Below are 11,368 nucleotides of genomic sequence, written 5' to 3'. Positions count from 1 at the left end.
ATTATAAGTTAGAATGTAGCATGTCGAATTTTAATTTATTTTCTTACAATTCTAATTTTTATGCATCAATTTTTTTGATGCATTATTTCTTGCAGGGATAAGTTGAAGACCAAATGATGGATGATCAAATTAAAGAAGACTAGAAGATGACCATGGGTTTATTTGAGGAGAAGGACAAAGGCATTATTATCATCGACCACTTGATATGAATGTCCTTTTTGGTAACGTTTTTTCTTTGTTTCATTTAAATTTGACTTTGCAACAAAAAGATGATTTCATGATCTCCTTTTCACCTCATGCAAGGTATCTGATTTCTTATAATCAGGATATTTAAATGGCTTAATTTTTTTATTTTTTTACACTGACTGTTTATAATTTGTTCTTTTTGATTTTTTTTTCTCCTCTTTGTTCAATATTTTAGTTAGGTGACTAATTCTTTATCCTTATTTTGATAGGTAGTTATAGGAGATGTGATAAATTGTCAAAGAATAGGAACATTGAAAAAATAAGCACAAAAATTAGTTAATTATTTATTTAATCACCATTTTTTGCATGCTAGAAGGTCTAATTTTAGGTTTGACATATTATGTCAGTAAAATTTAGTGCTATTCTCAATGTACAACTAAAAATTGAATTTTGTATGAATGTTAATAGTTAGATAAAAGATGAGATCTCTGAAATTTTAGTATTAATGAATAGTACTATATGACATAAAAGTATATGCTCTAAATAACACAAATGTATACATTAGCTAATGAATTAACACCAAAGAATGTTGGGAACTAACAATCTTTTAAAAAATTCACTAATATGTTATCAAATTCAGTTATGCTAATATTTTTTTTTGTTCCCATTCAAGTTACCATATATTGATTTAGATGAGTAGTTTTATACTAGATCTTGATGTTTCTAACATATTCTTTCAATCAAAAGATTATATATAAATCACTTAAAGAATCATGCAAAATGTAGAGTAATGAAAAGACGGTTGGTTAATAAATATTGTTTCTTTTATAAAAATTATAACATTAATATATGTTCATATTCTTTTTTTTTTTCACGAAGTACACAAGTGTCTAATAATACAAAAAAGTGCTCTCCACTAGAAATAGTGTTTTATATAACTAAATTATAAGTGGCAGATGATGGATAATAAGGGTGAGTGACAAATGCTCAATACCTTATACTTCTAATATATTATACTACTAAATTTTGCTAGGGATGGCAAAGGGACAGGTTGGGTGAAGTATGACTAATTTTAACTCATGAAATTAATTACTCTCTATTACGGCGTGGGTAACAAGACCAGATTTAGAGCCTGTTTGGATGGGCTTATGCCTATAAGCTGTTTGCAGCTTATAAGCTAAAAAAAATAAGTTGGGGTAGTCTAACTTATTTTTTTTGACTTATAAGTTGTTTTCAGCTTATAAGCTGCTTTAGATAAGCTAAGTCAAATGGACCAAATTATTTTTTTGAGCTTATTTTAAGCACAAAATGACTTTAAGCTGACCAGTCAAACACTCAAAAAAGCTAAAAACAGCTTATAAGCAACTTATAAGCCAATCCAAACGGGCTCTTAAGAGTATATACTTATGTAACAAATTTTTACACATCCGACGTGATTAAATTATCGTAGAAGATTACTTGCTATTTTTTTTAGGTAACGATCAATGTTATTCAATAGAGTTATCCGTGATTACTTTTTAAAATGATTTGACTAATTGTGAAATTACTTATTTACATTTTCAGTCGATAGAGCTTAAACATCAACTACATATAGTCATGTAATAAACTACTAAAGTAAGGCAAAATAGCCTGAGTTCAGGGAGTCGAAATTTCTGTGAGAATGATGGGTTCTATACGAGTAGGCTGCCCGATATTTTATCGATTTCATGTGAGATTACTGTTTCGTGAAATTTTATCGATTAGCGAGTTAATAGGCGATGAAAAAAATTTAATTATCTTCACCTTGCAAGAAATTACACATTATTTTTTCTATAAAGAATAAAAAACCCCAGAAAAGCAAGCTTCATTTATTAATCGGTTTCTCAGTTGAATGGGAGTAAATCTTAGCGCAAATCTTATTTGCTTTTATTGCACTTCTGTCTTGAAGACTGCTTAGTAGTCAGCTAAGTTGCCCAACGGGCCAACATATTCCCACATCGGAACTACAACACATAAGTTTCAGCTTTAAAATGTTCCATTTCTCAGTAAACGTGAGCGGCCGCACTTGAACAGGTTCTGTTCTATAGGCTCGTACCAGTTGAGTTCCAGGGGTGACAGAAAATCGAGTCCGGTGTGTGAGGCTTAGATGGTCCTGTGGCTGACGGACTCCCTCTTTTTTTTGTTGTTCTATTCTTTTAGTCTTGACTTTGATTAGACTGTTTAGCTCAATTCACTTGAAAATAAATTTCTCAAGATGTTCTGATAAAGAATGCAACGAATTAATAAATCTGAAGCTTCAGAACTTTGGACCTACTTGCAAGTCTAACATGGTCTTTATGGCTATGTGACAAACTTCCAAATGTATTAAAACAAAGCCTAGAAGCCAGAATGAAGGTTTCAATTATATCATGCTGTAACAAAGATCACAAACTGCTGCTGTTCAATTCACTTGCACATCAGTTGCTCGAATGATGTTCATAAAGAAAGTTAACAGTGATATTGTTAAGGAGTGGAAGCTGAAATGATATTATGTTCCTCTGCCTATTCGTGAAGTTTGAGTACTTAGCCGGCCTTTTGCAGTCACCTAATCCTTCAATGTCAATTTGTGAAAAAGATTTGGGTTACTAATTTATATGTTTAACAGAATATACACAGCTTAAATTGAGACCGGGTAAGGCTGTGAACGATAGACCCTCGTCGTTTGGCCCTTCCCCAGACCCGCATATAGCGGGAGCTTAGTGCATCGGGCTTTTTTTTTTTTGTTTTTTTGAGAATCTGGCCTTGCTCCAAATTGAATCTTATGTCCATTAACCTGTTTGTTTATGTTGAATGCCTTTCATTTCCTTGTGTTTTTACTTCACATAATGGTGGATTCCTTTTCTTAGCCTCTTTAAATCTCCAATTGCTAGCCACTAGTGTGCTGGATACTATGAGAATATGGTAGATTATTGATGAGGCAGTTTTCAATTCAAAGGACAATTCGTTAGGCCAGAGTATAAGATGGTTGATGATGCTACTGAATATCAGAAAAAGAGCTGGCCTTTCATCGCAATTTCTCCGGTCCATATGCTGCAAAACTCGAAAACGTCTTGACAAAATGAAAGGTTTGCACTTTACTGACCTCAACTAGCACTTCATTAAAGGGCCTATTAGATAAATTTCCTGTGTGGCAAACACTTTCTGTTCTACATGATTAACAATAATATTTGGAAAGGCAGATCATAAGAAAATGAAAGAGAAAGCAACCATTTGAAATTGACTTGCACTATCAGAACATTATAATATGGTCCAAGAAAAGTTTCCCACTTGAAAAAAGTTTTATTTCCAATTTCAAGTCGGTCCAAGAGGAGAATACAAGGGCAGTTTGCGAATAAGGAGGAAAAAAAAGGTTTATTTTACATAAAAGGCACAGTTGATATATATTTGGAATGTGACATGTCCAAGAACCCTATAGATATTGACAAAAAAAAAAAAAATTATAAAACTTTTCCATTTTGTTGGTGCCATTGATAGCAACGACCATTATTCTTTTCTTCATTATCTGCTAATTTCTTTAAGCATTTACTCTTGTTTCCTTCTTCTACAATTTCCCCATTTTGGACTATAACTATTGGAAGTGAAGAAAGTTGAAAACTGAGACGAGGGGCTAGAACTGAGGACAACTAGCATCATTATTACCGGCTATATTCAACATTTAGAAAGAGATGTCTGGGGAAATCGAAGAGATCGGAGAAGATAGCAAGAGTACTACAATAAACAGCATAGATGCAGATATTAAAGATGTTTATGTAGCTGTTGGCAAAAATGACTTGCATGTTCTTCAATGGGCACTTGATCATGCTATTTCCCCCAGTTTTCGCATCTGCCTCGTGCACATTTTTCCTCTCATTAACTACATCCCTACACCAGGTAACTAATTCTCTTGGTAAGGATTTCAATTTGCTATCTGTTTCTCCACTTTTTGTTCGTTCCAGTTTTTGATTCATCTAGCTTTACCTATGTCACAAACAAGCCGGTATATTTAAGACATCACATCAGGGAATGTCGATTTATTCATAAAATCAGGGAATTCAAGAACATGAAAAGTATATTGAATATATTGGTTCAATTCTCTTGTTTCTGCAGCTGCCTCTGAAATATGCAGATCAACCTATAGACGCTAAATTCTTAACTCAAAGTTACTATTAATAAATAGTATGCTCTATTCTCTCAAGATAAGTCAAAACACAACACGGTGCTTCTGAACTTTGTAGCAGCTAAAGAAAAAAAACTCAAATTTCCTTGACAAGAATCCTAGAAGTCTTTAATCAGTTAAAAGGTAGTTCAGAGGTGAATAGTTCTGATCGACGAGACTCGTAGCGGAGTTAACGCTAAACTGGAGGGTTGGAGACATACCTTGGAGTCTAAAGGGTTTAAGCTGAGTAGGACCAAGACAGAGTACTTGGAGTGCAAGTTCAGTGAAGCACCTAAGGAGGATGGCATGGAAGTTAGGCTTGGTAGCCAGGCCATCCAGAAGAAAAGTAGTTTCAAGTATCTTGGGTCTATCATGCAAGGCAGCAGGGAGATTGACGATGATGTCACACATCGTATTAGGGCAGGGTGGATGAAATGGAGGCTCGCTTCCGGAGTGCTATGTGACAAGAAGGTGCCACCACAACTTAAGGGCAAGTTCTACAAAGTGGTGGTTAGACCGATTATGTTGTATGGGGCGGAGTGTTGGCCAGTTAAGATCTCTCACGTTCAAAAGATGAAAGTTGCCGAGATGAGAATGTTGAGATGGATATGTGGGCACACCAGGAGTGACAGGATTAGGAATGAGGCTATTCGGGACAAGGTGGGAGTGGCCTCGGTGGAAGACAAGATGCGGGAAGCGAGACTAAGATGGTTTGGGCATGTGAAGAGGAGAGACACGGATGCCCCAGTGCGGAGGTGTGAGAGGTTGGCCATGGATGGTTTCAGAAGAGGTAGGGGTAGGCCGAAGAAATATTGGGGAGAGGTGATTAGACAGGACATGGCGCAGTTACAGCTTAGCGAGGACTTGACCTTAGATAGGAGGGTTTGGAGGACCCACATTAGGGTAGAAGACTAGTAGATAGTCTCGTTATCCTTCCTTATTAGTAGGCGCATTATCGCAGTATAATTTCTTGTGCTCTGATTTCTGCTATTATCTGTTATTTCCTGTACTTTGATTATTCTATTTTATCTGTGTCGCTTTCGTTATTTGCATTTCCATATCGCTTTGAATTTCTTAGCATTATCTGACCTCTTTTTATGCTTTTTATTGAGCCGAGGGTCTTTCGGAAACAACCGTCCTACCTTGGTAGGAGTAAGGTCTGCGTACACTCTACCCTCCCCAGACCCCACATTGTGGGATTTCACTGGGTTGTTGTTGTTGTTGTCGTATTGCCCCAAGTGCATTTTTTGAATACTTTCTAGGAACAAATAGAGGGGAGCCTTGGATCATCGGTAAAGTTGGATCGAACCCGTGACAATAAATTATGGGTTCGAGTTGTGGAATCAACCACTGACAAGTGTGGTTAGGTGCTTATATTACACCCCCTTGGGGTGCGGCCCTTCCACAGACCCTACATGAATGTGGGATCCGTGCACCGGGCTGTCCTTTTTCTTTATGAACAAAAGGGAATTTGATAGGAAAAAAAATGAAATGGATACTTGCATCGGGATAGACTACTTACACTACACCCCCTTGGGTTGCGACGCTTCCCTCACTACTGTGTGAATGCGGGATACTTTGTGTCCCGAGCTACCCTTTTTTCTAGGAACTATAGGAAATTTGATGAAATAAAAGCAAAAATGAAACGACTTGCTAAAGAACGTTGCTAAGTTTTTAAATTCTGTATGATAGTTGGGAAGTTATCAAGAAGCCAATTGAGCCAAGAGCAAGTGCAAGTCTACATCAATGAAGAGAATAACAGGAGGAAGAATCTCTTGGAGAAATACATTCGCCTATGCAACGATGCCAAAGTAGGTGCAAGTCTGTATCCATCGGAAACTTCATATCCAAAATACAAAAACTTTGTAAGATGACATTTCTTGATTTATTTTGACTGCTAGGTACCTGTTGATACTATGCTTGTGGAGAGCAATTCACCAGCCAAAGCATTACTTGACCTTATTCCTATTGTCAATATTACCAGCCTTGTCATTGGAAATAGACCATCGCGTTCCGCAAGGTAAACGTAGTTAAATAAATTATGCAACATGAAATTTATCAAGGTTCAAGATTGCTATACTACAAGTGTTTATCCATTTCAGGCGAGCGAGGAAGGGACGAGATATAGGAGAGTATGTTAAAAAGAATGCACCAGATTTCTGTGAGGTTAAAGTTGTTGGCCAAGTGCAGAAGCCAAAACAGGGTTTTAATCAAGCGCAGCCTGAAATTGCAAGAAATTCTGAAAGGAATTTCCTTGAATGCATATGCTTTTCTGGCAAGTTCTACTGAAATGTTGGAAGCAAGAATGTGACAAGTTTTTAAACATGTAGGAACTTGTCCCATCTATTAGAAAATTGTGCTATATATGTTTACCTCAAATTTGAATAATCAACTAAATTTATGAGTGTGGTATAGGATATGTGGTTGAACTTTAATGTATTCTTGCTTGAAAGAAAATGGCTTAAAATGAGCTATGAGTAAACTGAAAAGTGATTCATGGGTTGTAATAATGCGTGTACTAAATAGTATATGATATTGCTTTATTGAACAAATATAAGAACACAATGAATCCGGACCAAAATCAGATAATAAATAAGAGAATGTTGTATATTTTGCTATTACAATATGTTCTAGATTTGAGAAGCCAACCCCTAAAAGTAGGGTAATGACCCCTATTTATAGTTTTGCCTCATGGGCTTCATACATCATAAGGTTCTAAAGAATAAAGAATAACCCTAAAATGGATAAGGTTGGTCGTACGGTCTGACACCCGTACGATTGGCAGCACAATGTGGCAGAACGGTATTGACGCGTGACAATTGTGTAACGGATCACCCGGACCAACGGCCACGATCAAACGGACCAACGGCCATGATCAAACGGACCAACGGCCACGACCAACTCGGCTATGAAGAAGCCGGACCAAATGATGCCTTTCCTTTTCTTCGGTTCAAGCACTCCTCCGGTCCAGAAAGAAAGTCTTTGTGCACGTGCTTGTCCCTTTCTTCCCTCGGTATCCGGTCTTACCGGTTTAACATATATCCGATTTTTACCGTATACAATATATGCAGCTGAATTTGGTATAATTTTCACAAACTGATATTTCAATGACAGATGCTACATTTAAATTATCTGGCACTTTAAATGTATTTCTTGAAAGCATCTCAAGAAATGTCTTAAAAAAAAAAAGTGCAGCCCAAATTCGGAGATGCACAAAGCATCTCAAGAATTGTCTTATTTTCAATAAAAGTGGAAAATTTTATGTACCATCCGCCATCAATTTACATTTTACTTCTTATGGCTCAAATTGGATTTCTACATTTTCTTGACTGTACTAGAATGTCGATCCCAATGAGGAAAGAAAAATAATGCATCTTATACATCACAATACTAGTTATCATAAAATTCGAGATTAAGGACTGTTCGGAAACGTATAATACAACAATTAAAGGCTAAAACAGTAGCGAATTAAGTATTTTATTCAACTATTTCGTCAATAGATGCTTGACACAGCATATCAAAATCTTTATCAGCATACGTAGCAATTTTTCGACTAAACTTGATTTTTTTTTTCAATATGACATAAGGAGAATGACTAAGTGACATTCATATTACACTACAGCAAATAAAAAAAATTCTTGAAACCAAAATCAGTACAAGCCAAACATCTTTCCTTGCCTCGGAAGAAATATCCACTTGCCGTTAGACCATTCTTGATGAAATCTCAACACATCAGGAGGATATGCAATTTGATCCCCAGTTGTAGGAAAATACACAGAGTACTTTGATCCAATTTTCCCCGTGATAAGCCCGAACCACCAGCCATCATTGTCAAACACATCAATCATATCATACAGACGGAGGTTATTTTTTAACATTATTTCATGTTGATCAGGTGGCACAGGGCGGACCTCTGAGACAGAAACAATTTCCTCTAGTGGCGCGGATTGATCATTGGTCAATAAAGTTTTGTACTTGACTTTGTAATGATAAGCGCCAATGGAAGAAACAATAGTTGCTGTGTAATAAGAACCTATGAAGCCATGTTCTTGACTTGCTACTTCAACTTCATCACCCTTTTGGAATGCTTTTGTTGTTTGTTGTTTCTTGAATGCTATTGATTTTATTGCCTTTGACATCATATCAATTCTTGACTGGTGCTGTTCCTCTAAATGAGTCATTGTGAACTTTATTGCAGATTGATTCAATTGAATGAGAAAAGTGAGGAACTTTGTGGCTTTTGCTAGTGAATTTATAGGAACAGAGTTTTGTTTCCGTGAGTGACTGGGAATGGGATTATGGTAATTGTTGTCCTGTTTTCTTTTGGTTTCCTTAAATGTTTGGGAATTGGTGTTTCCAATTTTTATTTTCCTGAAAGGCTTAATTAACTTACCTAACTTATTAGGAACTTGAACTAGGGAGGCAAGAAAAATCTCATATCTTGTAAAACGAAACCACGTGTCATGACATGGAGATGGACCATAGTCCAATTAAATACTTAGTAATGTTTTGCTCGTCTAAATTCAAATTAGCTTTTTCTTTTGCAAAAATTTAGAACATTTTTCAAAATAATAATAATAGCAAGAGAGTATTTTAGTTTATTCTTTTACCTATGGATTTTTGTGTTTTATTTCATACAAACAACGCGTTTTAGTTATTAATTTAACTTCTTTTATGCAATTATAAACTCTTTAAAACTTTATTTATTCCAACGCTAGTCATTCTTTAGGAGATAACATAACCAACCCCCGTTTTTTTTCCAATTGGAAAATATTAATATGCCTCAGAGAGTAAGAGAATGAAACTAATTTTGAAAGTTTTGCTTTTGATCTTATAATTGCAGTTAGAATAGAGGAAAAAGTGTATACCTTTGAAATACTAATCTCTCCGTCCCAATTTATTTGATATAGTTTGACTAGACAGAAAGTTTATCAAAGAAAAGAAGCCTTTTGGTGTGGTCTAAAACAAACCATAGATATTTTTGTGGTTGTAAATCATTTCATTTAAGGGTTAAAAGGAGAGGTTTTAAGTTAAATTATTTCTAAATATATAAATGTATCATTTGTTTGGGTTAGACTATAAATGAAAGTGTATCACATAAATTGAGACAGAAAGAGTATATATTTTGCCTATTTCATATTATCCTATAAAATTATTATTTTATAGAGTCATTCGGCCTGAATAATTTATAGAACTTATTTTGCTAAAAAAAATAAAATGTTGGAAAAAAAAGAAAGAGAAACAGTGGGTCATTTGCCGGATGAAGGCCCAAGCCCATATCTAACTTCTAACAGATCTGTTAAAACCCTAATGGCTTCAACGGTTTTTTTTTTTTTTTTTCAGGAATGTGCTTCAAAAGGACTGGTATTTAATTTTTGTCCCTTAAATTGGTGGTTTTTAATTTTTGTCCTTCGCTAAAAGTCTTTTGGTTTTGAATTCGAATTCAGGACCTCGAGGTATTAACCGAAGAACAAAAAATTAAAGACCACTAATTTGAGGGATAAAATTAAAGACCATCCCCAGCGAATGAATTCCTGCAAATTGCCCCTTCAACGGCAACAATCAATGAAAGTCTTGTTTTTGATCCTATAATTGCAGTTAGAATAGACGAAAAAGTGTCTATATTTGAAATATCATATATATATATATATATATATATATATATATATATATATATATATATATATTTTGTATTATTCTATAATTTCGACGTAAATTTATAGAGTCATTCGGCCTGAATAGTATTAACCAGAACTTAATATTTTTTCCGAAAAAATACAATGGTTGGAAAAAAAAAAAAAAAAAAAGAGAAACAATGAGTCATCTGCTGGATAAAAGGCCCAAGACCATATCTAACCACCAAAAAATCTCACAAAACCCTAATGTCTTCATCTGTGGCCCAACCCAACCCAATCATCCATCTATAAATATCTTCAAACCCTAACCACACCATCCCTTCACTACCCTTCTTCCCTTTTCCCCTTCCCCCATTTCGCCGCCACAACCTCAAAATGACAACAAGATTCAAGAAAAACCGGAAGAAGCGTGGACACGTCAGCGCCGGACATGGTCGTATTGGCAAACACAGAAAACATCCAGGTGGTCGTGGTAACGCTGGTGGTATGCATCATCATCGTATCCTTTTCGACAAGTATCATCCTGGTTATTTCGGCAAAGTTGGTATGCGTTATTTCCACAAATTACGTAACAAATTTTACTGCCCAACTGTCAATATCGACAAACTATGGTCACTTCTTCCACAAGAAGTGAAAGACAAGGTGCAAGCTAATAAAGGTGGTGCTGCTCCTTTGATTGATGTTACACAGTTTGGGTATTTTAAGGTTTTGGGTAAAGGTGTTTTGCCTACAGGACAGCCTGTTGTTGTGAAAGCTAAGTTGGTGAGTAAGAACGCTGAGAAGAAGATTAAAGAAGCTGGTGGTGCTGTTGTTCTTACTGCTTAGGTGTTTTTTTTGTTGAAGTTAATGTTTTTGATTAGTTTAATGGAGATTTGAACTTGGGATTATTATTACTTGTTTGATGAAATACTTTTGATATTTTGAAGTTTAATGAGATCTTGCCCGCTAAAGCACCAATTGATAGAAATTGGTACTATATTATTTTGCTTGTCCTTTGAATGCATTTGGTACTGCTAGGTTTATAATCTGTTTCATGCTATTTGTGAATGATAATTGTGCTTAGTTTGTGTTAATGATATTGCTCTTGCTAGTGTTTACGTGTTCTGTTTTTTAAGTTCATTAGGTATGAGGTAGCTCTATCCTGATTTGGTTGTCTCTTTGGCCCAGGCTCATTTTTAACCATAAGACTAATATTATGAGAATGTGTTTTCCTTTGTCAAATTGATGTTTCCAACTTTGTAAGAATTTCTGTGGATTATAAAAGAGTTTTGGTATTGTTTTATTAACATGGTGTCTAAGTGGTGTTAATTTAGAGGAATGGGGCTTTAAGTAGTTCAAGATGTTGGAAATGTGATTTTAGTGTTCAGGTGCCTGGTGATATGTGCGTAACAGG

At 35.4% G+C, this 11,368-nt stretch overlaps 3 protein-coding genes across 4 annotated transcripts; 2 read left to right on the top strand and 1 right to left on the bottom strand.

The window, feature by feature from the left end:
* Positions 1–3,041: 3,041 nt before the first annotated feature.
* LOC132601668 (U-box domain-containing protein 35-like) lies at positions 3,042–6,778 on the top strand. 2 transcript variants are annotated; one of them, XM_060314747.1, is made up of 5 exons: positions 3,042–3,269; positions 3,788–4,074; positions 6,032–6,150; positions 6,241–6,359; positions 6,442–6,778. In XM_060314747.1, exons 2-5 carry the CDS (start codon positions 3,870–3,872, stop codon positions 6,626–6,628), a joined length of 630 nt encoding a protein of 209 aa, XP_060170730.1. In that variant the 5' UTR covers positions 3,042–3,269; positions 3,788–3,869; the 3' UTR covers positions 6,629–6,778. The 2 variants fall into 2 exon arrangements, with proteins under 2 accessions (XP_060170730.1, XP_060170727.1); XM_060314744.1 differs by having other exon boundaries at positions 3,783–4,074.
* Positions 6,779–7,989: 1,211 nt separating this feature from the next.
* Positions 7,990–8,520, bottom strand: LOC132617089 (protein AGENET DOMAIN (AGD)-CONTAINING P1-like). The gene has a single exon (XM_060331982.1). It carries the CDS (start codon positions 8,518–8,520, stop codon positions 7,990–7,992), a length of 531 nt encoding a protein of 176 aa, XP_060187965.1.
* A 1,766-nt stretch (positions 8,521–10,286) lies between these two features.
* On the top strand, positions 10,287–10,956 carry LOC132601663 (large ribosomal subunit protein uL15x-like). Its single transcript, XM_060314740.1, has one exon. The coding sequence runs from the start codon at positions 10,351–10,353 to the stop codon at positions 10,798–10,800; it is 450 nt and encodes a 149-aa protein (XP_060170723.1). The 5' UTR covers positions 10,287–10,350; the 3' UTR covers positions 10,801–10,956.
* Positions 10,957–11,368: the final 412 nt, after the last annotated feature.

This window comes from Lycium barbarum, chromosome 1 (assembly GCF_019175385.1).
Source record: "Lycium barbarum isolate Lr01 chromosome 1, ASM1917538v2, whole genome shotgun sequence".
In the NCBI taxonomy this organism is placed as follows: domain Eukaryota; kingdom Viridiplantae; phylum Streptophyta; class Magnoliopsida; order Solanales; family Solanaceae; genus Lycium; species Lycium barbarum.
This window is presented reverse-complemented; position numbering and strand designations above follow the sequence as displayed.

Excerpts from the sequence above, each read along its gene's own strand:
- LOC132601668 (XM_060314747.1), top strand. The coding sequence starts at position 3,870 with ATGTCTGGGGAAATCGAAGAGATCGGAGAAGATAGCAAGAGTACTACA. Across the intron at positions 4,075-6,031 it reads TAACTACATCCCTACACCAG|TTGGGAAGTTATCAAGAAGC; the intron begins GTAACTAATTCT and ends TCTGTATGATAG. Across the intron at positions 6,360-6,441 it reads AGACCATCGCGTTCCGCAAG|GCGAGCGAGGAAGGGACGAG; the intron begins GTAAACGTAGTT and ends TATCCATTTCAG.
- LOC132617089 (XM_060331982.1), bottom strand. The coding sequence starts at position 8,520 with ATGACTCATTTAGAGGAACAGCACCAGTCAAGAATTGATATGATGTCA.
- LOC132601663 (XM_060314740.1), top strand. The coding sequence starts at position 10,351 with ATGACAACAAGATTCAAGAAAAACCGGAAGAAGCGTGGACACGTCAGC.